General features: G+C 38.9%; 1 protein-coding gene across 11 annotated transcripts in view; it reads right to left on the bottom strand.

Moving 5' to 3' along the window:
• Positions 1-26,361, bottom strand: part of SLIT2 (slit guidance ligand 2) — a 427,330-nt gene that overhangs the window by 50,526 nt on the left and 350,443 nt on the right. For all 11 annotated transcript variants that reach the window (XM_030564146.1, XM_030564137.1, XM_030564144.1 and 8 more), the window contains 7 exons: positions 21,681-21,752; positions 21,394-21,465; positions 13,752-13,823; positions 11,076-11,239; positions 4,322-4,446; positions 4,081-4,178; positions 2,445-2,584 (listed from right to left, as the gene is read on the bottom strand). In XM_030564146.1, coding sequence (XP_030420006.1) covers positions 2,445-2,584; positions 4,081-4,178; positions 4,322-4,446; positions 11,076-11,239; positions 13,752-13,823; positions 21,394-21,465; positions 21,681-21,752 — 743 coding nt within the window. The remainder of the gene's footprint in view (positions 1-2,444; positions 2,585-4,080; positions 4,179-4,321; positions 4,447-11,075; positions 11,240-13,751; positions 13,824-21,393; positions 21,466-21,680; positions 21,753-26,361) is intronic.

Raw genomic sequence — 26,361 nt, 5'->3', positions numbered from 1 at the left:
TTTTTAGAGATGTTGAGAACCTACAGTTCCCACTGACATCAACAGGAATTGTGAATACAGTATATCTTTGAAAGCAGAGTTAATTGTTTTAAGAGTTAAAGTTATTTTTTTCTTTAAACTAGCCTTAAAGCAACAACAGAACCAAATCAAAGTTTTGAGTTAGAGAAACCAGGATAAAGTTTTTTTCTTCGAGTCATTCTGTCCAGGGACAGAATGCTGCCCTCCACAGAAATGTAATTACCTGACATTTCCGCAAGGACAAGTCAGCCTTTTTGTTTTACTGTACTCTTTTCTGGTGTTTTGCCACCAGACTAAAAAACAAACAACTGCAACAGAAAATTAAAATAAAAACACATTACCAAGATTTCTCACTTCCCAATCTGTTACATATTTCCCTAACCATGTATGCACAGAGACACTTAAAAAGAAAAGCAGGACAAAAATTGTATACAAATACACTTAATCATTTTATGCTATTACATAATTAATGCTAAAGATGTTTATAAAATAATTATGGCCCCGTGACATTCCTGTCTCAGCAGACAGGACTGGAGCAGTCTACCGTATCTGGAGAAAAGACAGGTCTGAGACAAAAGCCGCAAAACAAAAACAAACCAAAACACTGGTAACACGCTACAAAGTTACTAGAGCTAAAAGCTATACACACGAGGTCTTAACCTTTTCCATGGATATACAAAACCTCAAAAGAGCTAATGCAGAAAACAGTTTGCTAATGACACCTAGCTCTATACTTCCATGTCTTCCAATCTACTTATGCAATCGAATGACTTACCTAGTGGCTAATGGAGATTTTGAAATAGCTGACAGCTAGCTGTTTAAGACTCAGCTCAGGTAAGACCGATATAAGGATTACAGGAAAAATGTCAGACATTATATATGCACACTTATTCGGGCTAGGGTTTGGCTACTGTTTGTTTCTAAGACTTACAGCTAGGGATTCTCTTGAATCATCAGTTGCTCCTAGATATACTGATAGTAGCAAATGGCAAAAGAGTGTTCTGTCATTTGTACTTAACAGAACATTGTGTCCTTTTCTTTTAGATGTGGACCTCACCATACTTATTCATACCATTGCTGTTTCAGTTATTGTAATTTGCTCTTTATGGAGCCACACCACCAAATCATTTGGAAATTGCAGATAGTGTATGAATGCAGTTAACTGACTTGTAAGTGGTATTTCTTGCACAAAACACATTTCCCTGAGTTCTGTGACCTGCATATGTTGCCAGTTGATTTCCAGGGTGCAGATTTAAAGTTTTGGCTTTAAGTTTTAAAATCTAAAGTTATGGGCATTCAGTGGGGGTGTGGCATTCAAGCTAATATTGCCCTGGCTTACACAGAAGAGGGTTGTTAGTTCTTGGTGAGGACCTTTGTTTCTGGAATTCACTTCCCTCTTTGACCATCCACCAGAGCCTAGATTTAGTGCTTTATAAAGCATGCTGCAAGACTCACCTGTTTTCTCATTTTTTTCTTAGGGGCAGGGAGACCGACTGGGATTATGGGATAGGACGAATGAGTTGAGTTTATTCTCGGGTCAGGGCAGTTCATTAAATACTTTGTGTGTTTGATTATGTGTATGTATTTAAGCTGTATATGCACCTAGCATTTTACTGACACACAGTGAATGCATCTCAATAAATAAAATATCCTGCTTCCTGTTCTCTAAAGTTCCTGATTTTCAGGATTTTCCATTCCCACTTTCCAGCTGAGGCCAGACAGTCTGTTAGAGACTACAGCAATAAAACTGGAGTAACCATCCTTTATATGAGAAAGGAACGGTTTATACCTGGTCTCCAACAGACACTGAAAGGTAAACAGCTACAAGAAAAAAACTACCAGGGAGAATGTGTGTGCGCGCACGCTGGGGCTGAGAACAGAGGGAGATAAATTACATTCCCATGTCACAACTATGCTTTAGTGTAGAGGGAGCTCTGTTCTGTTCTGGCTAGGTGCGAGATCTCTGCTCAGTTAATATTTTGTGGAGAAAGGAAACCATAAGGATTGATCTTAGATCTGTACAGCTCCTACTTTTTTCTTCTTTCCTTGGCTGTCCTCCACTGGACTTAGCTGGACCTTAGTGCTGGTGAAGGCAATTTTATCAATAAATTTATCAAATAAAATTTGAATGATTTTTAACTTTCAAAATGTTATTTGTTAATAAAAAAAGTCAGTGAATGAACATCAAAAGTGTGTTGGTGCAGTGTGGTGTGTTGGTGGTGTGTGTTTTTTGTTTGTAATTATACATTTTACCAAATAAACCAAATAAAAGAGTCACTGGGTGAAATCCTGGCCCCATAGCAGTCAATTGCAAAACTTCCATTGACTTCAGTGGAGCCAGGATTCATCCACAAACTTTAAAGCATAAGACTATTATTCATTTACAATCAGTGTTAAATTGCCTATGTTTTCTCTCATATTCCTACCAGTGTATTCAGGTGGGCAAAGGCAAGTGTAGTTGTTAATTCCATCCACACAGGTAGAATTATTTTCACAGTCATTGTCTTCGCAGTCATCAACATTCACTTCACAGTTTTCACCTTCAAATCCATCTGCACAAGTGCACCTGTAACACAGAAAATATACTTGCTTATAGTGAATCATCAGCTGGAGAGATCAGACAACTAAACACATAATTATAACATTAGTTATTAAGCACTATATCATATGTAAAAGAGTTCTTATTTTTTTTTAAATTGTATAACACTGCCAGTATTTTTCAGAAAATAATTTTAATTAAATATAGACCTATCCCCTGCATTTCAAAAGTAAATATTTCCTTCCCCATTTATGTTCTTCTATTGAATGCATGCTACTTTTATATTATAGGACTGCTTATGAGTGCTGATCTCTAAAACTGATTTTTTAAAACATACAAAATATCACCAGTGTTATAATACCTTATTACATATAAGGCCTTTATCTTGCAAAGATTATGCACATGCTTAACTTTACTCATGTAAATGTTTGCAGGAGCAGAGTCGAATATGCAATATATATGAATGTAATACATAATAAATAAATCATCAATATATCTCAAGACCGTAAACTCTTCAAGGGAGATATTGTACCTTCTTTTATGCATGTTTTCACAGCATGTAGCATATTAAAAACAAATAATAAATAAAATAAAAACATAATATATATATACACACACACACACGACACAAATTTTTGATATAATTCAATGTATCTATTATTTTTATATTGCACCCATAACTGTGATTATGCTGTTAATTGGACTTTGAAAACACACACAATATTAAAAAAGAAGAAAGATAGGTCAAATTATGAGGTTTCAAACTGTGACTGTGTCCCTTTAGATTCTAATTAAAACATGACTGTGGCATGATATTAAAATGTATAGAGTTAATTTTTAATTGGAAAGATTCTAATCTTGGAACAGAATTTGGATATATAAATAAGGATAATTTCTTAATGAATTGCAGAATAAAGAGCGCTTCTTTTAAAGTGGCATTTCTAACAAGCTTGAGAAGTAGATTAGCATTCTAATGTGAAATTATTAGTCATTTAATAAAGAACTATATTTCATAATTCATGAAGTACATCTGGAGTAATTGTACTGTGTGATTAAATAACTCAAGATTTAAAATGCTCACAGCATGTTTATCTACTGGCATAGTGGTTTGGAATGAATCATTAATTTTCTGTTTCACTGGGATTTACAACTTATCATTTACATGCTGTCTGTTGAAGCAATACACACAACAACAGCTGAATTGTGAGACTTTTTCAGCAGGGATCAAGCTAGCTATTAATTAACATAATGGAGTCAATACTATGTTGTCTAGTCCTAATATGCCTTGACTAATCACATTTTTTTAAACAGTTTTAAAGCACTTTAAGCTTTCTGAGGACAGAATTTTTTCTTAATACTCCATAAGCCCTGAAAGACTACTGCTGTGGTTTTGTGCGATCAACAAATATCTTCTCTCCTCATTACTCTCTAAGATCCAAAGATTAATAGCCAAAAGATTTTCGTTTTCTTTAACAAGTAGTTCAATCTCAGTAGACTTTCTTTTGGATGAAAAAAACCACTACCAGAATCCATCTTTTTCTCCTTCTTTTAAATGGCAAGTTCCACCATGCTGGCAAGGGTTACTGATGCAGGCATGAATTGGAATATCGCAGTCCTGGCCCTGCAGACAGAACAACAAAATAAAAGATAAAATAAAACAAAAAAGACTGGTGGAAGCGAGGAAAGAGAGACTTTTTTTCATGAGTAGGGAGAACAATGAAGCTTATATTTTCCTCAACTCTTTTCTCATCACCCAGTACGTACCTTGAAACCATATGGGCAGGTACATGTGTAGAAGTCAACAGGATCATTGTTACAAGTGCCATCATTTTTACATGGATTTGATAAGCAGGGACTACACTTGGCAAGTATATTAACATCCACAGGTCCTTAAACGAAATACAAATTTGTTAGTCAGAAACTAACATCTCTCATCATTTGACAATAAACTTGTGTTAATTTGCTTATTTTCTACTTATCTTGGTATTTCTGCATATTCCATATGCAGGGTTAGCCTTAACTTTTTTTTTTTTTTTTTTTAAATCAAGACTGAAAACATTTGGCCTTCATCCTTCCTTTTCCAACACTAAGGGGAAAAAAAATCCACTGTACCATTTCATCCTCCTCTCTCCGCAACTCTAAAATTAAATAAATTATTTGCATCTACCATCCTCGCATCCTACTCTGTTCTGACGGAAATGAACAACACAGTCTCAGTTCATTTGGCTCTGAAAACCAGAGTGTCACAGTTTTCAGGCTTGTCCCTAGTGGTGTTACAGAAAACAGTGTTTTGTGCTGTTTTCCTTTTTATTTTTTGTTTTAAACCATATCAACTGTACACTTGGAGGATCTACTGGCTACCAAGTGAAATTATCACCGGCTGCATAAGCATAGAGGTATCATGAGACTACAGTACAGAGGTTGGTCACAGAATCATGTTACCAGCCTATCCTCTATGAAGCCTCCAAGTAAACTTCCCTCTATTCTAGCCCTCCTCTACAGAAAGCCATGTATATGTGCAGCTTGAGAGTGTGGATACTCGTGCATGTGGTGAACCTACACGTATTGTGACTGCACTGTCACCGCATCCATACACCTACTAACTCAGACTGGAGCTGGTGTCCATGCTTCTGTTCACCTTCCCTGCAATACAGGTGAGCACTGTTTTGTTAGTTTGTCCTCACACTAACAGAATTGAGCAACTAATACTTATGAAATCTGAGGTTTTGTAATGTCAATCAGCTGAGAAATTTGTTGTGTACTCCCCAGAATATTAAAATACTTCACAGTTGCCCTTTTTGAATTTTTGGAATGTCTTCAAAAATGTACCTTTGCTTGTAACTTTTTTTGTGTAGAAAAAATTTCATCTAAACCAGGCAGAAATTATTTAAACAATTAACTGGGATCCTGAAAATTTCAAAAAATGGTTCATTTTCTAGTTATGAGGTGGTTGGCTGGATTTTTGTTACATGATTGAAGTCACAGGCTATTTTTCATGGTGTCCAATTAGCAGAACCTAACCCATGGTTTGTCTTTGTAGGCCTGTGCGGGAGATGAGACCAAAAGAGAACAGAAGGGCAACTGGGTCTGTCATTTATTAAGAATGCCTGATAAGTGTAGCCAACCTCTCCTCACTATCCAAGTTTACAACAGTAAGTAAAGAAGAATCTGTCACAGAGTCTAAGTGAGGTGAGGAGGACTGCATGGGGATGGAGAGCCATAGGGGGCCCTCCACGTTTTGATGTTAATCTAATCTAAACACCAAAACTTTTGAGCTTCCTATTTTATTACGTTTACATGTGGCTGTTCAATCCTAAGGCTGGTTTACTGCATTATTTTATGCGTTTTCCTATGGTGAGGTTGGATTACTGTGTGCTCTTGAACAGTAAATAGTTATTATGAAGCAGATGTTTATAATGAGGAGAATTGTTTAATAAGCAATTTTATAAATGGGAAAGCTAGTTCAGTGCTTGTATGTGTAGTTTTGTGATTGTAAAGTCGAGGCTTGCATTTGTCTTATTTCCTCTGTAGTCCTACCCAAAGGGTAAAAAAAAAATTAAAGCTTAAATAAGAATATTTTGTTATTCTGAAAGTCACAAATAAGCAGACAATGTAAAGAAATAAAAATAAAAATAAGCTACAGTAAGGAGGTGGTGTTTATTAGCAATGACACAAACTACGTATGGATCACTGACCATTCCTGTCTCATCACCTTATTTCCAAAGAGAAGTGTAAAACTAATTAAAGTTCCTGTTAAAGAGACAAACAACAGAGCTATGCAAGTTGAAACAAATGCCGTAAAATTATCTTAAAAGTCCTGACTGAATGAATATCAAAAGACTTGCTGGTTAAATCAAGCAAATATGGAGAAAGTGGATGTACTGAAAAAAAGCAATTGGTAAATTATGACACTGTGCTGTTATGCTTAATCTTTACTTCCTCATCTCTGCTGTATATCCTACATATCTGACACACTTTCCTTTCCTGCTTATGTGACAAAATCTTACTGTCAACAATTTTGGTTATCTTAAAATTAAAAAAAATAGTATCTATAGTTTTGATTCTTCTCTGAAGTTCTTTGATATAAAAATCTAAATGGAAATCCTGTGAGAAGAGGCTGTTTTGGGAGATTTCTGGTAATCTGTAGTGTTGGATCAGAAATATCAAAACAGTAGCTAAGGCCAGTAAGTGTCAGTGTGTGAAAAAGAAGAAATACAATTTTTTAATTAACTCAAGAAGTGTTTTGAGCTTTTGGTGAAATTTCTGTCAGCTTGTTTTATGTTAGCCAGTTTACTCTACCCTAATTAGACAGAATCCAAAATTCTAATTTTCATTGTATAATGTGAATTCAGCTGAAAGGATAGAAACACTATGCGAGTAAAAAAAAGTAAATAAAATTTTATGTACAGAGGGCTATTACAAATCAAATCAAAGCCAGTTGTCACCTTTAAGGCCACATCTAGAGGTCCTGCTCCTATTCCTGCCGATTCAATGGGTGTAGAAACAAATCCTACACTTTTCTTTTATATCCTCCTGCTCTCCACCTTTATGAGATTCTACGTTTCCTCTCTTTACTGCTCCTTTCACCTTGGGTACGTTTAATTCTTTTAGGAGCCTAAGGACTTGTCTACACAGCAGGGCAATGCATTCTATGGGGGGTCTGATTTCTAAAATACACTTCGTTGTGTGTTAATCGGTTGATACAGACCATGCTGGTTTGAAACAGTACTATGTTAAAGCACACTGGAGAAACTTTGGTGAACACCAGCAGGATTTACACAGACCAATTAATTCACAACATATAAATCACAGCCCCATAGAATGCATTACCCCACTGTGTGGACAAGCCCTAACGTACAATTTCAAAAGTGACTTAGACACGTAGAAGACTACATCCCAATGGGACAGTAGTTAAAGTAGTGCCTGATTTTGCATTATAAATACTTATTTCAAACTGAAAAAATTGATTCACCTTTTTTTAAAGCTATAGAGATACAAAAAAGAAGGGGAAGATTCAGATACTTTTAATTCAACTCTTGCTCAAATAACATTGTTTTTAAAAATATTTTGTGCCCACATTAAATTTTAATGCAAACATAAGCTAACATTTTAGAGTATCTGTGTGTGTAGGTATAAATGGAAATAAAACAAAGGTTAGTTAAGATAAATAATGTGACCTAAAAGGAAAGAAAGGATACATCTTTCTACACTCTGTTGCTTGGCTGACATTTTTCAAATAGTTCTCAGATGTTTGTTTATTTTGTAAACCATAACAGCAGTGAAGGGGTAGCTCTAGGACCCAATTCTCATTTGCCCTATGCCCTTTCACAACCTCACTGCAAGTGTAAAGGGGGCTTCATGTAAAGAAGAATCAGGCCCATAGGCTACTGCTCAGCATTGTACATTATATAAAAGTCCCACAGTATGAGTATACACTTCACTCAGCAAATAAATTTGTTAAATACTGAGAGACTTTTGTATAACGTAGAATACCAAGCATGTAAGACACATACATATAAACAAAACCAAAATTAGCTCACAAAGAATTATGTTGGAAGATAAACTCTTTTTAACCCTGACTTAATGTGTACCTAAGAGGTCCTCTTATCTCCAATATATGACCTAATCCTAAATAGCCATACTGAGTTACATTTCAACAAAAGTTGTTCCTAAGGTCACCCACTCCAGGACAATGCAATCACATTGCAGTGGTAACCATCATTTCAATGAGGTAGTTAATTTTCAATCCTAGCACAACAGGCTATTTAGGATACAAGGGGTTATTTATATAGTGATATTGTACAACATATAACAAAGAATCACCCATAAACTCATACAAGAAAAGGGCAGGGGAAACAAACAATAAACATGCATGCTTTAGGAAAGAAGTCTGCTTGAGGTACATGTAGGGAAGGTCAGAAGATCTAGTCTTAACCATTCAAGGGCTATTTACAACCTTACCTGGTGTGAGAAAACCACAAGGCCCTGGAATCTCTAGAAGCAGGGCATGGATTGTGAAAAGCCAAAAGTAAAAGATTGAGAGTCTGTTAGAGGTATGTATAAAAATAAAAACTAGAAAGAAATCCCAAGGAAAAATGTAATCAGGAGAGGTCCCTATAATTTAAAAAACAATTCACCAGCTTCCAATGATTCATTTGTGTGAATGTTTGCCACTCAGAAGGGATTTTCACTCTAAGAGTTGTTTTCCATTGGAAATAACTAGCTGTTCCATAAGCCAACTTCAACAACGCATTTTGCTTTCAGTAGCAATCCAAATACTGATAAGACGGAATTATCTGCAATTCTTGTTCTCTGAATACATACATTATAAAAGATTTCCATTCTTGGGTCTATGCACCTACATGTGACCAAAGCAGAAACCCTGAACTTCAAAGTTCCAAATTCCTGGTTCAAGCCGGGGCATCTTGTACAGAACACATGTTCTTCCCAATGTCCCTGCTGCCAGATGCATTCTAGGCAGAAGGATAAATTGCTTATATATGAATGGGGAAAAAACCCTGAATAATAAAGACAAAATGCGTTACAGGGCCTTCAACTCATTGTGGAGGGTGGTGATGACTGGTGATCTGGTATCACGTGCATCTTCACAGAATGGCAGCTGCGGGGAAGTAATTCTAAAGACACCCATCATAACAGATCCCCATTCTTGAGTGATAAAGTAGCTCCAGAAAATGTGCTATGAAATAAATACACCTGCAGGGGTGAAGAAAGGAAAAGCTACAATAGGGAACAGAAAAAAGTACAAGCAAGATGAGCATACCTTGAACAGTAACACTAACAAGATGAATAGATCTAGATATCTAGTGAGTGAGTGTGAGAGACAAGACACTCCATACATTTTAAACTATTCTTATTTTAAACAGAGATCGTTAAAAAACCTGACAAAATTAACTGTAAATGGAGGGGGGAGAAAAAGATCCCCCCCCCACACAAAGCCTGGAAAGAGTGTTTGTTCTACTAGTACTACAGCATATCCCATATCCTGTCTAGTTATAAGCATGTCAGAAATAACGATTTGCAAATGTGTACAGATAAATCCATGTGGATGGTTTGGAAATCTCCTAGTCAGAACTAGATGATTTGTTTGTGGCAGCAGATTTGTCTCATAAAGAACTGGCCTTGACATGACCATAGAGCAATAGTCATGTCAGGCTATAACAACAGTTATCTTAGAGACAGCAAAGCGTAATGACTTTGTGTAAAATTCAACACAAACAGGTTAGATTTCTAATAGTTTTAATTTACTAAAAACCTAGTGACCCTCTGACACCCAATTTGTGGAGAAGAGGCTCATTGAGGTAAGCATGCTGGAAAAAGGAAAAAGAAAAATGTCCTGATGATCAACTGAGGTAGAATTCCATAATTATTTTAGGAAAGAAGGTAGGATGCATCTTTAGCACCACCGTGTCTTTGAAGAATTTGCTAAGAGGTGAATCAGTCAATAGAACTTGAAGCTCACTCAGTCTGTAAGCTTAAGTCACTTCCACAAGAAAACAGCCTTGCATGGAAAAACTGAGCTCACATTTATCAAGCATCTCAGGAAGAGTTATCAATTTAGGCAGGATCACTTTAATAATCCCATATTTATGGTTCTTTTTATTGGGTGCTCCAAAATATTTAACTTTAAGAATCTAGAGACAAGGGAGAGCAGCAAAAGTGCTCTACACATTGAAAAGAAAAAAGAAAAGACCAATACGTAAGATAACAGAAGTCCTGTTTCACATAAGGGCCAAGAATTAGGATAGCTTAAGACCTTTGAGACCACAAACTTGGTCAGATTCATAAAAAAGACTGAACTGCTATATGGATAACAACAACATCCAGAGTGATACCAGTTAACGTGAACAAAAAGAGTATTGGCGAGGAGATAAAACATTAAAACAAATCTCTAAACTACTAGGGAATAGGATAAGACCATCATGGAGGGCAATTACCCCACATTTCTCTGCTGTGTGGTTTCTTGCATCTGATGCTTTGAAGCATCTGGTGCTGGCCACTGCTGGAGACAGGATTTTGGATCTAATCCAGTCTGGCAGTTCCTATGATGCAGCACAAACTGCAAGACTCACAGAGCTAATAATCATGGAAATGTTTACAAGTTTTGCTGGAAATATTGCGAATGACGCACCAGAGTTTAGTGAAAGTATATTCTTTGATTAATAAGACAAGAGTTATAACAGTGTCAGTTTGAGACAGGTAGCAATGCAATTTGGGATAATACTTTACTGTGAACCAGAGAAGCTTCTTTTACAACTTTTGTCAGAAAGGAACTGGAAATTGGAATTTATGCTGCATAGGCTGAGAAGCTCTTTGCTGGAACCAATGGCTTTAGAACTTTGAGTATGAGGAATATCCACATTGGTCCTGCCCATGACAAAAGACCCAACAATGAAGATGGTATGATGAATATATTTAGAAAGCGTGGGATTATTCTATCATTTCACAATTCCACTATTCCACTGTTAAATTTCACATCAGAAAAAACATAAAACAGTACCTTGGCAAGTAAATTTTTTAGATGGAGTTGTGAGAAGTAGTTTATCTGCCATTTCTCCAGGACCAGCACAACGTGCAATACCAGGTTCTTTGTATTCTGACTTTACCCAGTCGGACAGCCATTGCATGTTACAATCACAGTACAGAGGATTTGCTCCAATAGCACTGGGGGGGAAAAAAACATAACAGTTTTATGTGCTTGCTTTGTATAACAAAAACAAATCTATGATCAGCAGAAAACTCCTGGAAGCTAAATGCGCTACATGGATTACCCTGGATCTTGGCTTAGAAACTAGGACTCAGCAACAAACCATGCCAGAATGTTAGCCATTATTCCCAGTTACATTAATATGGATTTTGGAGAACTGATGCTAATGAGCTCAGTATCACCCTTTGTACTGAAATGGTCAATGTATTTGAGTTTAACAAAGAGCGTCTGAAGCTGCAAAAGAAATTTTGTAATGGGAAGTTAAGTTAGCCAGAGGATGAAGTAAAACCCTTGCACTCCTGTGGCTCTTCAAATGGGGCTTAAGGTCAATCTGCAAAAAATGGGTAAAACCATTAAAAAAAATATTACTTCCCTCTTCCAGTTCATGGGTGCATAAATCATTTGCTTTCACCTTTCTCCCCATAAAACTGCAATTTATTATTTTCTCTTTGGAGCTCGGCCTATGAATATAGAGCTATGGTTACTGATCTCCTCAGAGAGCTCCTCTACATGATTATGTAAGGAGATTCCCCGAGTCAGCTCAGTGCTGATGGCATCAGAAGCAGTCAGTAGAGGCAGGCCTAAAAGACCTGCTCCTGGGAAGGGACAGAACTCTGCCACTAACAATCTGAAGTAAGGCAACATTTTTAGCAAGTTCCATAGAATCATTATCCCCTCAGTGGGCCCCATAGAAAGCCCATTTATCTTGAATTCAGCTGGATGTAACTGTTAAAATTTTATTTTTTGTAATAAAGAAATTTGAGCACATTTTATTGTTTAAAATGTTTTAAAAGATTTTCTGAATTACTCAATTTATAAAGTGTCTTCTTCAACAGTCAGGGTTTTCCCAGTAGAGAGCACAAATGTTCTTACAACTCGCTCAGGCAGGAGCAAACTGTTTTGTGGTTAATGGAGAGGATATATACAGTGTGTCACTTTATAACAGTAATGTACCCCCAGTTCCCACTGTGCTGTTATGAAATGAAGCTATGCCACTGCTTTAAAGAAAAAATCTGTCATGTGTCCAGCATTTCAATAGGTAGTCATGGAAATGCCTTCAGTATTCTACTGCCCTTGAGAATGTCCCACATCCTGATCTCACACCACTGGACCTTCTGAGAAAGTGAGATGATCCCAGGAAAAAATGATCAAAGCATGGCTCAAATACCACGAACAGAAATGAAGATTGCAGAAATGCTCCTCATTCTGCCTGACCAAGCAGGAAGCACTTCTGTGATTTACTCTGACGAACCCACTCACTCAATCAGGCTGAATGGGGAGCAATAAAAAACAAACAGATCCAGTTCAACAGATACTTTAAACTCCTTACTCCCATGTTAGAAATATGACAGGTATCCTCCTGCCCTACTGTTGTTCCAGAGAAAAAGAGGAAATGGTTCTCCACCCATGAGAGAGAGAAAATGCTCTCTGCTTTCTCAAAAGAAGGGTGATTCTTTCAGCTTCAGATTGAGGGAGAGAAATATCCCTTGTTAGGAAGAGAACAAGAGGAAGAACCTGATAGAACTTTCTCCTACCTAGAACCCAGGGGGAAAATGGCTGAAGTGCATAAAGCAGTCACCTCTCCAAAAAAGCAGAAGTATGCTCTGTCTGCTGACACTGTCACATGATGCTATGTCACCACGAGATGGCACAAAAATGCCACTAGGTAGAGCTGAGATGTGGGGAATTAGTCTACTCAAAAATCAAAATATCGGCAAGTCTAACATGATTGCCATTACAACAAGCAAACAACTTTTTTGTGGGGGCAGGGGTTAGGAGAGGGTCAACCTTAATTGATCATCCATGTTTTTAAAATGCTTCCAAAGAGCATGAGAAAACATACGTATGGCTGCCATTTTGGAATCAGGGAAGGGGAAGACAAAAACTCAGAGGACTAAAGTACAAGATAAAGCAGCCACTTTGTCATTTTACTTTGCATGTACACAAGAAATTCCTTTCATTCTTCTTTCATAACCTCCATCTCCTACTCCCTTTCCAGTTCCTTGTGTTAGTTTCATCTGTCTTCATGCACATGTGTCATCCTGATAGCAGCATTTGAATGAATTGTAAATAAGGATGACACCAAAATTAATCAGTACCCTTTCAACTTTCTGTGACATTCCCAGATGCTGAATATGTCTGAGCACAAAGCTGGAGCATTAGTTGCTCACAGCAAAACAAAAACAGATGACTCCACATATAAAGACACTTAAAAACTGCATCTGTTCAACAATATCAAACTCAGGTACACTTGTATGCAGTAATATATCGTCTCCTCCCTTGCAAGGCTCAGATTCAATATGTTCCTCTAAACTCCAATGGTTCCAATTCATCTTTGCTCTTTGTAGCTCACAGAAAACTGAGCAAAATAGCATGACGTTACTCTAGAAAAAAGTCTTTCCATTAAATGCTGATCCAGGCAGGAGGTCAACATACATGTAAGTAAAAAATATATGACTGAATACTCACAGGTGTGATAATGCTGAAAGATCATTAAAAGCTCCTTCAGGAACAACAGAAATATCATTGCCATGTAAAGACCTAAGGAAAAGAAAATAACCAAAATAGGTATTTTTTCTGTGGAAGCACAAGTGAACTTGCCTTTTGTTATTTTTCAGCAACTATAGTGCATGGACTTCAGCAGTTTAACTTTGCAGGCTTGTGATTTTACAAACTTGATTCAGTTTCACATTCAATTTCAGTTCCTGTGCATTTGCAGCCTTCCCAAGACCACCTGCCTGCCTCTCATGTTTTTGTTCTGAATTCAGACTAAAAATTTAAATGGTTTTACTGCTTAATTAGAATTTCACTGATTGGGTTTGTCATCTTTATTTGCCTTTTGCATACATTCACTGAATACAGGTTCATGAAAACCTGTTGTGAGTCTGTAATCATAAAATGAAATTCTTTATTGATGAAAAACACAGGGCTGGTTCAATCAAACCTGCGCAGACCTACCCAAGAGAGTTCCCGCTACCTATCTATATAAGCTTTCATTCCACATATATCTACATATACCCAGGCTTATGATTAAAATTGTATAAGGTGTTTTTATAAAATATGAAATAAAAAACAAAATCCAGCGGCTAACTAAAGCCCTGTATACTCACTACAAAAGTAACTATAGGTTTGAAACATCTAGTTCAACCATGTTATAACATAGTTTTTAACTGGCCCGTGTGGACAGAAAAAACCACCAACCAACATATAACTAGGGGTTTTTAAAAGGGGTAGCTCGTGCAGGAAAATTTAAATTTTTTCAACAAACTGTACACTGAAAAAACAAACAAAAAACCCTCTGCCCATTCTTTCCCCAGTGGAATAACTGGAAATTTTTCAGTAAACTGAAAACAGACATTTTCATTTTCAGCTTGTTGAAAAACCAACAAATTTCAAATGAAATTAACATTTTCCTGAAAAAAAACGTAGAAAGAAGTCATTTCCATTAAAAAATGTCAACAGAAAATTCTTACTCAGGTACCTAATGTGGCCCATGTGATGATAGCATCTGCATAGATCTATGTATCTGTTCTCACAATAACCCTGTGAGGGAGGGACATACTATTATCTCCACTTTCCAGATGGGGAACTGAGACACACTAAAGCTAAACAACTTGCCAAAGATCACAGGAAGTCTGTGATGCAGCTGAGAATTGAACGTGGATCTCAGGCTAGCACCACAAGACCTGGACCATGCTTCCTCACTGTCCCATTCTAATTATAACTGTAGTAGGGAATTGTGATTCAGCCCTGATAGTTGTGTAGGCTGAAGCATGGTTCTTTAATAGGGCAACAGAGTATACTGGCCTTGAGTACTAAAATGCAGGGTAAGGTCAGAAAGGAAGGGTATATCCCAGGCAGCACTGCAGCACCAGTCAGCTGAACACCCCTTCTTGACAGAGAGGCTCCCATTAATAAGTGCAAGTGCCTGAATTGGCTTACTGGGATTGTGGCCTCGACAAATAGAATACCACTTACCACTTTGCTTGCTGCATCGCAAAAATCAATATCCTACCCTACCTTCCCCATCTTTGCATTTATTGGTGGTGGATATTAACAGAGCTGCAGTTCATATGTTAAGTTTTGGATTTTACAAATACTGCAGTGGCAGCTGTTTATATAAGTCAGCCAAGCTGAAGGATTTGTGTAATGCAAGGATTTAAAACTGAGATGGATACCTATAGACCTGGACAATTGTGCAGGGTTCTGGCATGGTTCTTATATGGTTGCTTTGTACGATATTTTTTTCTGAATCAGCCTTCTTTTTCAATATTATTGGCTTGACAGGATCACAATTTTGAGGGGTAGGTCCTGGCAGCAGAGAATCAGACTCCGTTCAGTCAGATAGTTATTGGAGGTATAAAGGGGTGGACCTCCAATAACTGGCTCTTTTGACCTAACAGAGGTCAAAAGGAAGGAGCTGAGTCCAGACCTGGAAACCACTGGTAAAGACACACCTCTGAAGCTACTATCTTGTTCTCCAGAATCTCAGCTTTCATTAACAAACAAAAACAAACAAAGAAATCCCAAGTAAAACCCTATTTGTTGTGGTTGTGAAAAAAATCCTCAAATGTGAATAATGTGATACAGACATGAGAACATTAGCTGAGAGGTGTGAACTGCCCCATTCAAAGCAGGTAGTGATAACTCAGAACCTAGTGATATTAATGATGACGTTTAAATTACTTCATTCCTCATGTAAGAAAGAAGAGTGAGAACCACAGAACAGCACAATTTACTGTGAGTAGCCTCTCATTTTGGTGCCAGAAGTGGGCTGCATTTGGCCATTTCCCCCACTCCAGTTAAGAAGGAGCCAAACTTCAGGAACCTAGCTGATCCCTTAAGAATACTGAACTTCACATAGGAGAAGCCAAACTTAAGGAGCCTAGTGGTGCTCAGAGAGCTTCTCAAGTAATTTGAACATGTATTCAATTTGCTTTGAGCAATGTCTCATTTTGGTGATTGACATGGGTAGGTCTCATTTTGTATGCAGCGCTTGGAAGATTTTCATCACCTTCTCCTCGACACCCCCAATCTAATGCTTGGGTTGAGCTGCCTTTGTTGTGAATTAGTCACCATCTTTCCTAGGAAGCATGCGTTGGCACTTGCAGGTAAGTCTAAAGCACTCTTACATGTGTAAGCAGAGTCAGGATGAACTCTACCCTGACATCTAGTGGAAAGAATTTCAGAGAGTGTATTTGCATAGGCATGCCTACCCCATCCCAGGCTGCCAAGCTGTGGGACTGCTTTGTGACAGAAATGACTCAACCTCAGTTGGGTGGTACTTGCTAGACAAGGGACATGGGTTCCAAAACCCAGTGAATTGAGAGAGGCTGCGGACAGGTATCTGTGCCTGGTGGTGCAGTCTCCTTGTGGAGCCAGAAGCACCAGTTCCACCCCATCCTCTCTCCACTGTGGAATGTCAGAGTTGATTTTTTTTATTCCCTCAAGAATCTAGATACAGGTTACTGAGCTGAACTCACTTTGGGCTAATGGTGCACTAGCACTGGGGCTCCCCTACTAAGAGCTGAGATCACTAAGAGTTAAAATCACTAAAGAGCTGAAATTACTGAGCTGAGAGCACTGAGTACTGTGCTAACTAGTGGGGGAGCCTGAAGCTATACTGTGGAACAGAGCAGCTGGCGGACTGGAGCAGTTTGTGGGGATGGCTGGAGCGGATCACGGGACAGCTAGTGGAGCGGAGCGGCTGGCAGAGTGGAGTAGCTGTGGGATGGGTGGAGCAGCCCACAGAGTGAGCAGAGCCGAGCAGTTTGCAGGGAGAACTGGAGCAGCTCATGGAGCAGAGCAGCTGGTGGAGCGGAGCAGTTTCTGAGGACGGCTGGAGGAGCAGAGTGGAGTGGCTGGTAAAGCGGAGCAGTTCGTGGAGAAGGCGGAAGCAGAACCCATGGAGAGGCAGGGCAGTTGGCCCCGGACCACGTAAGGTGCCCCTTTCTACCCAGGCTGGGGGGAGGGAACTCTACAGATAAACTCTCGAACTCTGGGGTGGCATTGACCAGAGACTTTTGGGTTGTTGGACTTAGGGGTGATTGGACTTAAAACCCTACGGGGATAAAGGACATTGCCAAACGTACTTGGAGGTGGGTTTTTGTTTATGGTTTGTGTTATAACGCTGTTTGTGGTGTTTCTCCAATGGGATGCCGCATTGATTCCTTCCTTTATTAAAAAGATTTTGCTACACTCAGACTCTGTGCTTGCAAGAGGGAAAGTATTGCCTCCTAGAGGCGCCCAGGGGGGTGTGGTATGTAAGTGTCCCAGGTCACTGGGTGGGGGCTCGAGCCGGTTATGCATTGTGTTACTGAAACGGAACCCCTGGATACTGAACCCTGCCCTAGTTGCTGCCAACTCATAGGGGCAGAAGGGTTACACATGGCATGATGTCTTTCTACATAGCAGGCTGCTCTCGGTTGTGATAGACTACCAAATAATAAAATACAGGCTCTGTTAGGGCATTGGACTAGAGTGAGTAAATAAGTGAATGAATCAGGAACTAGAGCATGCTCCAGGTTTGAACATCAAAAGGGGTACAACTGGTGATAGCTTGGGTGGCTAATGCCTATCTCCTTTCACCACTGCCAGTACAGGTTGCCTTAACGTTTTATCCTGTTTTAGATTTAATGAAGTAGCTAGTATGTGACTAAACATTCAGTTATATCATCTTTCTATCCTCATTGTCCCTTGCCATTCACAGTACGTCCTTTTCTGTTCACACAGGCAAGACAAAAGATGTTTAGTTCAGCTGGGTTGGTGCAGTGATGGCCAAAGGGTGGATGTGCAGAGATATTCTTTCAGGAAGAAAGGGACAAGGTAGCTAAACAGGGGAGAGAGAAACACATGGACTGGTCTGGAATAGGGCTGTCAAGCGATTAAAAAAATTAATCGTGATTAATTGTGCAATTAATCATGCTGTTAAACAAAAATAGAATAACATTTAAATATTTTGGATGTTTTCTACATTTTCTAATATATTGATTTCAATTACAACACAGAACACAAAGTGCACAGTGTTCTTTATCATGAAAGTTGAAGTTACAAATGTAGAAATATGTACAAAAAAAACCTGCATTCAAAAATAAAACAATTTAAAACTTTAGACCCTACAAGTCCACTCAGTCTTACTTATTGTTCAGCCAATCGCTAAGACCAACCAGTTTGTTTACATTTGCAGGAGATAATGTTGCCTGTTTCTTGTTTACAATGTCACCTGAAAGTGAGATCAGGCATTCACATGGCACTGTTGTAGCCAGCATTGCAAGATTCATGCTTCAACTACCATTCCAGAGGACATGAGTCTACGCTGATGACATTCTGCTTGATAACGATCCAAAGCAGGGCAGAATGATACACGTACATTCTCATCACCTGAGGTTGATTTTCTTTTTTTTGGTGGTTCGGGTTCTGTACTTTACGTATTGGAGTGTTGATGTTTTAGGACTTCTGAAAGCATGCTCCACACTTCATCCCTCTTAGATTTTGGAAGGCACTTTAGATTCTTAAACCAATGCTGTAGCTATCTTTAGAAATCTCATATTGGTACTTCTTTGCATTTTGTCAAGTCTGCAGTGAAAGTGTTTTTAAAATGAACATGTGCTGGGTCATCACTGGAGACTGCCATAACTCGAAATATATAGGAGAATGGGGGTGAAACAGAGCAGGAGACATACAATTCTCCCCCAAGGAGTTCAGTCACATATTTAATTAATGCATTATTTTTTAACAAGCATCATCAGCATGGAAACGTCCTCTGGAATGGTGGCTGAAGCATGAAGGAGTATACAAATGTTTAGCATATCTGGCACGTAAATACCTTGCAATGTTGGCTACAAAAGTGCCATATGAACGCCTGTTCTTACTTTCAGGTGTCATTGTAAATTAAGAAGCGGGCAGCATAATCTCCTGTAAATGTAAACAAACTGGTTGGTCTTAGCGATTGGCTGAACAAGAAGTAGGTCTGAGTGGACTTGTGGGCTCTAAAGTTTTACATAGTTTTGGTTTTGAGTGCAGTTATGCAACAAAAAAAAATCTACATTTGTAAGTTGCACTTTCACGATAAAGAGACTGCACTAAAGTACATGTATTGGGGGGGAGGGAAGGATAATTCAGTGGTTTGAGCACTGGCCTGCTAAACCCAGGGTTGTGAATTCAATCCTTGAGGGGGGCCACTTAGGGATCTGGGGCAAAAATCAGTACTTAGTCCTGCTAGTGAAGGCAGGGGGCTGGACTCAATGACCTTTCAAGGTCTCTTCCAGTTCTAGGAGATAGTATTTTTCAGTTATAATAACAATTGGAGATATACCTATTTCTTTTGTTTATCATTTCTACAGTGCAAATATTCGTAATAAAAATAATAAAACAAAGTGAGCACTGTACATTTTGTATTCTGTGTTTTAATCAAAATAAAAATATTTGAAAATGTAGAAAAACATCTAAAATATTTGATACATTTCAATGGTTATTCTATTGTTTAACAGTGCAATTAAAACTGCAATTAATTGTGATTTTTTTTAAATCATGATTAATTTTTTGAGTTAATTGCGTGAGTTAACTGCGATTGACAACCCTAGTTTGGAGCATAAGCTAGAGAGGAAGGTGGAAGGAGGAATCTGCTAGGAGAAGAGCAGCAACACTTTGTTTAGGGGAGAGAATAGTGGCAGGGATACATTAGCGTAAGGAGAGGATGAAATGGGGGGTACAGGGAATGTAAATAGGTCCAGGATATCTGCGAGGAAAGAGTGGAAATGACAAATAGCAGGCAGCATGAAGCAGCCAGGTAGGGGGGCATCAGCAACCAGGAAGGAGGCCATAATGGAAAGGGAGGAAGGGTTCTGGAGGAAATCCCCAGTGAGGCAGTAGGAGCATCCAAGAGTAAAATCCTAAAGGTGACCCAGGTAAGGGCAGCAGAAGCAAGGAAAGTGAACTTGTGGCTTGAAATATTCTGTATCCCAATGCCATTCCCTCATATCTGATAGAGACAGGCAGCTCCAAAAACTAGCAGTGCCTGGTGACACTCATGTATAGAAGTTAAAGAAGTCCCAGAACTCTAAGAACACATCCAAAGGCCCTGGTCATGTTGAACTAGAAGTCAGGATGTGAATGGGTATAGAATACGAGTGACGGCTCTGTGCCAGCAGGAAAATATCCATAAGGGAGAGGAATTCATTAGCAGATGGTTAAACTGGATTTCTGTCTGCTTTGCACCACTGACATGGTCAAAAAGATCAGCATTCAGAATCTGGCCATTGTACTGAGAGTCACCAAATAGGCTTAGCTTAGCTTTCTCCCATGAGGAATGAACATGTGCAGGACTCTCTGGCCCACTATTGTAGACCCTACCAATATGGGTCCCATCCACAAGTTCTGCCGCTTTCAGAACTAGCCCTAAATAAAATTAGTTCATAATAAGATTTATGCCTCCTTGTCAGAGATCAAAATTTAGTAATTCAGGTGACCAATCATACAGCTTAGATACTGAACAGCAAATACTTGAAGGAATATAGGCAGCTACCAAAAGACTGAGATTTGTGTGCACCAAACATTTAAATAATTTAAAGTAACACACAAATAAGATGACAATAGCAGTCTGTTTGTTAAAAAAAAATAAACTGGGCTAAATCACATAATATTTTATTTATCATCAATTGTCCATCAAGTTCTGAGTTGGAAAAGCACCCAAAGTTAAGTGAGAGAAAGTAAGCAACTTATTAAGGAAATGCTAAAACACATTTAAAATCTAATGGAAAAGAAAAGATACTTAGAATAATAACACCATATAGTTTGAGAGACACCATTGCTATGTCACATACAAATAACATTTTTAGACATACACAAGTGAATCTTACAAGCTAGAATGTGACAAAAGAAACAAGAAATAGAACAGAAAAGGTTACAATGTACACTCTTTGTATGACCTATGACAGCACTTATTTATACTTAATTATATAATAAAAAATGCAGAAAATTTACATTCTGTGATTCTTTGTTCTTTATTTTTTCCTTAAGTACTTATTGGGGTTGAAGATTTATTAATTTCTTATGGGTTTCCAAATTTGTTGTTACATAAAATACGTTTTTTCAAAATAAAATAACTACTTACAGTAACCTAAGTGATTTCAACCCATCAAATGTCCGTGCAGGGATACACCTCAGACGGTTGTAACTAAGAATTCTGAAAGCATATAAAATAACAAACAAGTAAACAAACACACACATACAGTGCAGAGCATGATCAAATGTACCTTTTGCATTCACAGCCAGTTAGGAAACAGTTATCTTACAGCCTCCAAATCAAGCAAGTTTTAATATTAACAGGTTGCCTTTTCTTTTCAAGACAATAAACACTGTAATGTTTTCAAACATTCATTGTTATACATTTAAACTTACAAGGTGAGCAGCTGAGTCATGTTGCTGAAGCTCTGGTTAGAAAGAGTGCTGATTCTGTTGTTACTTAAATCTCTATAAAAAATAAATTCAGAAATTCAGTCCTTAAAATGACAGCACAAATTCGGAAGCATCATACTCTAGAACTGAAAGAGCACATTATTTTTATTAGTAGAGGTAGTATTGTTATTAATATTGATATTTTAAACAACGCCTTTTATTGTCACATGCCACTTGCAAGCCAAGCAAGAGCTCACATTGATAAATGAAAAGTATTCTCATTTCAAGGGATAAAAGCCCAAGCAATTCAGTGTCCTGCATTCTTATACAATGCCAGTGTCCATCATGCTCCTTAACTAAGACTACAATCTTACAGTGATAAAATGAAACTAGCAGGTGAACTGGGAATGTAGGTAGATAATTTTAAGTGGGAATCTTTCTAGCTACCTCCCTAATGGAATATGAATAAGTATTACCTGACACCCTTAATCTGGAGGTCTGAGAGCATAGGTACAACTATTTTAAACAAGGTTTTCCCCTCAAAAAACTTGTGCCTGGGTTCCAGTGCTCCTATAATATGTGAAATCTTGGGTCTACATGGGTGAAAGTTTTGAAAAAGAAGCTTTGAAGAGCACTGTGCTTGGTGGGGAAAGTTTGGAAATGAATCATGCTGAGGGAAGCTGTAGTTGTTTCTACTGTCTCCTACTGTTGTTCTACCTTCTCTTGGTCTTGTTTATGTTGCTTATTTCATTATTGTTCTTTAGAGTATTCTTTGGCATTAGCTTCTGAGGGGTCTTAATATTTTAGCTGTGATTGTCTAGCACTATTATTGAATAAGAAATGGCAGAAATGGTGTGCAACAGGCTTCTTCATCAGAATTTGCCATTAGAAAACCTAAGAAGACAAACCTATAATGTACCCATCAACATGTCAGCCAAGTGCAATGGAGCATAATCTATTTGTACCAGAAAGAGAAAAGAAGGGAAGAAGGATGGTCCAGGGGTAGGGTATTGGCCTGGGACACAGAAGACCCAGATTCAATTCCCTACTGTGTGACCTTGGGTATGTTACTAAGGGTTTGTCTACATGGTGGGGTAATGCATTTATGGAGGTGTGATTTCTAAGGCACACTAACATGTTGCGCATTAATTGGTCTGTGTTGACCCTGCTACTGCACATTAGAGGTTAACATAGTAGTGTTTCAAACAGCACTACGTTAAAGCGCACCAGCAGGATCTACCTTGTCAACTGTGTAGACAACTCCTCAGTCTCTTGTGCCCCTACTTCCCCATATGTCAAATGGGGATAAATAATATTTCCCAACTTCACAGCAGTGTTGTGAGGATAAATACAATAAAGATTGTGAGCAACTCAAATAATTCAGTAATGGGTCCCATATACTGATGGGCAGGATCCCCTGGGAGAATAACATGGAGGGCAAAGGAGCCCACAAGAGCTGGCTGAATTTTAAAGAATCCTTACTGAGGTTGCAGGAACAAACCATTGCAATGTGTAGAAAGAATAGTAAATATGGCAGGTGACCAGCTTGGCTTAACAGTGAAATCCTTGCTGATCTTAAACACAAAAAAGCAGCTTACAAGAAGTGGAAGATTGGACAAATGATCAAGGAGGAGTATAAAAATATTGCTCGGGCATGCAGGACTGAAATCAGGAAGGCCAAATCACACTTGGAGTTGCAGCTAGCAAGAGACGTTAAGAGTAACAGGAAGGGTTTCTTCAGGTATGTTAGCAACAAGAAGAAAGTCAAGGGAAGTGTGGGCGCCTTACTGAATGAGGGAGGCAACCTAGTGACAGAGGATGTGGAAAAAGCTAATGTACTTAATGCTTTTTTTGCTCCTGTCTTCATGAACAAGGTCAGCTCCCAGCCTGCTGCACTGGGCAGCACAGTATGGGGAGGAGGTGACCAGCACTCTGTGGAGAAAGAAGTGGTTTGGGACTATTTAGAAAAGCTGGATAAGCATAAATCCATGGAGCAGAATGCGCTGCAGCCAAAGGTGCTAAAGGAGATGGCGGATGTGATTGCAGAGCCATTATCTTTGAAAATGCATGGCAATTGGGGAAGGTCCCAGATGACTAGAAAAAGGCTAATGTAGTGCCTATCTTTAAAAAAGGGAAGGAGGAGGATCTGGGGAACTACAGGCCACTCAGCCTCATCTCAGTCCCTGGAAAAATCATGGAGCAGGTCCTCAAGGAATCAATTCGGAAGCACTTCAAAGAGAGGAAAGTGATCAGGAACAGTCAACATGGATTCACCAAGGGCAAGTCATGCCTGTCTAAACCTAATTGCCTTCTATGAGGAGATAACTGGCTCTGTGGATGACAGGAAAGCAGTGGATGCTTTAGCAAAGCTTTTGATACGGTCTCCCACAGTATTCTTGCCAGCAAGTTAAAGATATATGGGCTTGATGAATGGACTATAAGGTGGACAGAAAGGTGGCTAGATCATCAGGTTCAGCAAGTAGTGATCAATGGCTCCATGTCTGGTTGGCAGCCGGTATCAAGCGGAGTGCCCCAAGGGTCGGTTCTGGGGCTGGTTTTGTTCAATATATTCATTAATGATCTGGAGGATGGCATGGACTGTATGCTCAGCAAGTTTGCAGATGAGACGAAACTGGGAGAAGTGGTAGATATGGTGGAGCATAGGGATGGGATACAGAGGGACCTAGACAAATTAGAGGATTGGACCAAAAGAAACATGATGAGATTCAACAAGGACAAGTGCAGAGTCCTACACTTAGGACAGAAGAATCCCATGCACTGCTACAGACTAGGGACCGAATGGCTAGGCAGCAGTTCTGCAGAAAAGGACCTAGGGGTTACAGTGGATGAGAAACTGGATATGAGTCAACAGTGTGCCCTTGTTGCCAAGAAGGCTAACGACATTTTGGGCTGCATAAGTAGGGGCATTGCCGGCAGGTTGAGGGACGGGCTCATTCCCCTCTATTCAACATTGGTGAGGCCTCATCTGGAGTACTTGTGTCCAGTTTTGGGCCCCACACTATAAGAAGGATGTGGAAAAATTGGAAAGAGTCCAGCAGAGGGCAACAAATGATTAGGGGGCTGGAGTACATGACTCATGAGGAGAGGCTGAGGGAACAAGGATTGTTTAGCAGAAGAGAATAATGAGGGGCGATTTGATAGCTTCTTTCAACTACCTGAAAGGGGGTTCCAAAGAGGATGGATCTAGACTGTTCTCAGTGGTACCAAATGACAGAACAAGGAGTAATGGTCTCAAGTTGCAGCAGGGGAGGTTTAGGTTGGATATTAGGAAAAACTTTTTCACTAGGAGGGTGGTGAAGCACTGGAATGGGTTACCTAGGGAGGTAGTGGAATCTCCTTCCTTAGAGGTTTTTAAGGTCAGGCTTGACAAAGCCCTGTCTGGGATGATTTAGTTGGGAATTGGTCCTGCTTTGAGCAGGAGGTTGGACTAGATGATCTCCTGAGGTCCCTTCCAACCCTCATATTCTATGATATGTGTTCATTATTCCATTTGTGTATTGTTTAATGCTGCACAGGAACTCTGTAACTCAGGAAGCAATGGAAACTTAAGCTGTAAATCATGATGCTACTGGAATGAGGAGTGACCTGGGCACATTTATGGTCAGTTGACAGAGTTATCCATTTCCTGCCTATGAAGGTTAAAATGGGAATGAACAGAACAGGTAATCATCAAGTGGTCCACATCCATCCCTGGTCACTCATTCCCAGCTTCTGGCAAACAGAAGCTAGAGACACCATTCCTGCATAGTATACAGTACAGGGCTGATCATCACTACCCCAAACAATCAAACCTTCAGACACCCTCTTTGTGGGCCAATTTGAGGGAGGAGCGCTTATCACTACGGAAAACAGTAACCAACCTGCATGCTCTTTACAGGCCTGTATACTGCAGGGTAGATCTCATACACCTCTTCTTGCACAAATCCACACACACTCCATGCAGGCCTAGATTGCATAATTTGAGAATAGTGCACTTGCTGATGCTATCTGAAAATTTTGTGAAAAGGAAATGCATCTATTTTCTAAATTTGAAGAATGGACCATTTAGTCCAGAATAAGGCATACAAAAGGAGCTGGGGCATTTTCAGAATGTTATACTGATTTAGTTTGCTTTATGTAAGAAAACTGGCAGCCATTTTGTTTCCCTAACTTAATTTGCTCCTATGCCACAATGTACTTCAAAACATTACAAGGTTTATCCCTAGCTGATTCATTGAATTCAATGGAACTTATGACAATTTACATCAGCTCAGGATCTGCCCATACGTCTCACAGGGAAAGTAGTAGTATCTCTGTTTTACAAAGGCATCAACTGAGGCATAAAGAGCTTACTGGTTTGTTCAAAATCACACAGTGAGTCAGCAGCAGAGCTAGGAATAAAAATGTAGTGTCCTGACTAAATTCCCTTCCCCAACCACTAGACCATCAATTGTGGCAGGCTACCCAACTGCAGAGATGTTTCAAACAAACTACAAAATCTTTTCTCTGTAATTGAAATAATTTCATGCCTTTACTGAGGCTAATACTGTATGTCCATGTGACAATGTACTGATGCCGTCATACTGTAATGCATATTTGTGAGATTTTCACAATCTTTTCAGGTTTACTATAATTCCTGCCTATTTACTTTGCAATAAAATGTGTTGTGATCACTGGACTAAAA

The sequence above is a fragment of the Gopherus evgoodei genome, chromosome 5 (genome assembly GCF_007399415.2).
Source record: "Gopherus evgoodei ecotype Sinaloan lineage chromosome 5, rGopEvg1_v1.p, whole genome shotgun sequence".
Lineage (NCBI taxonomy): Eukaryota > Metazoa > Chordata > Testudines > Testudinidae > Gopherus > Gopherus evgoodei.
The sequence above is the reverse complement of the archived record's forward strand: the minus strand, read 5'-3'. Positions and strand labels throughout refer to the sequence as shown.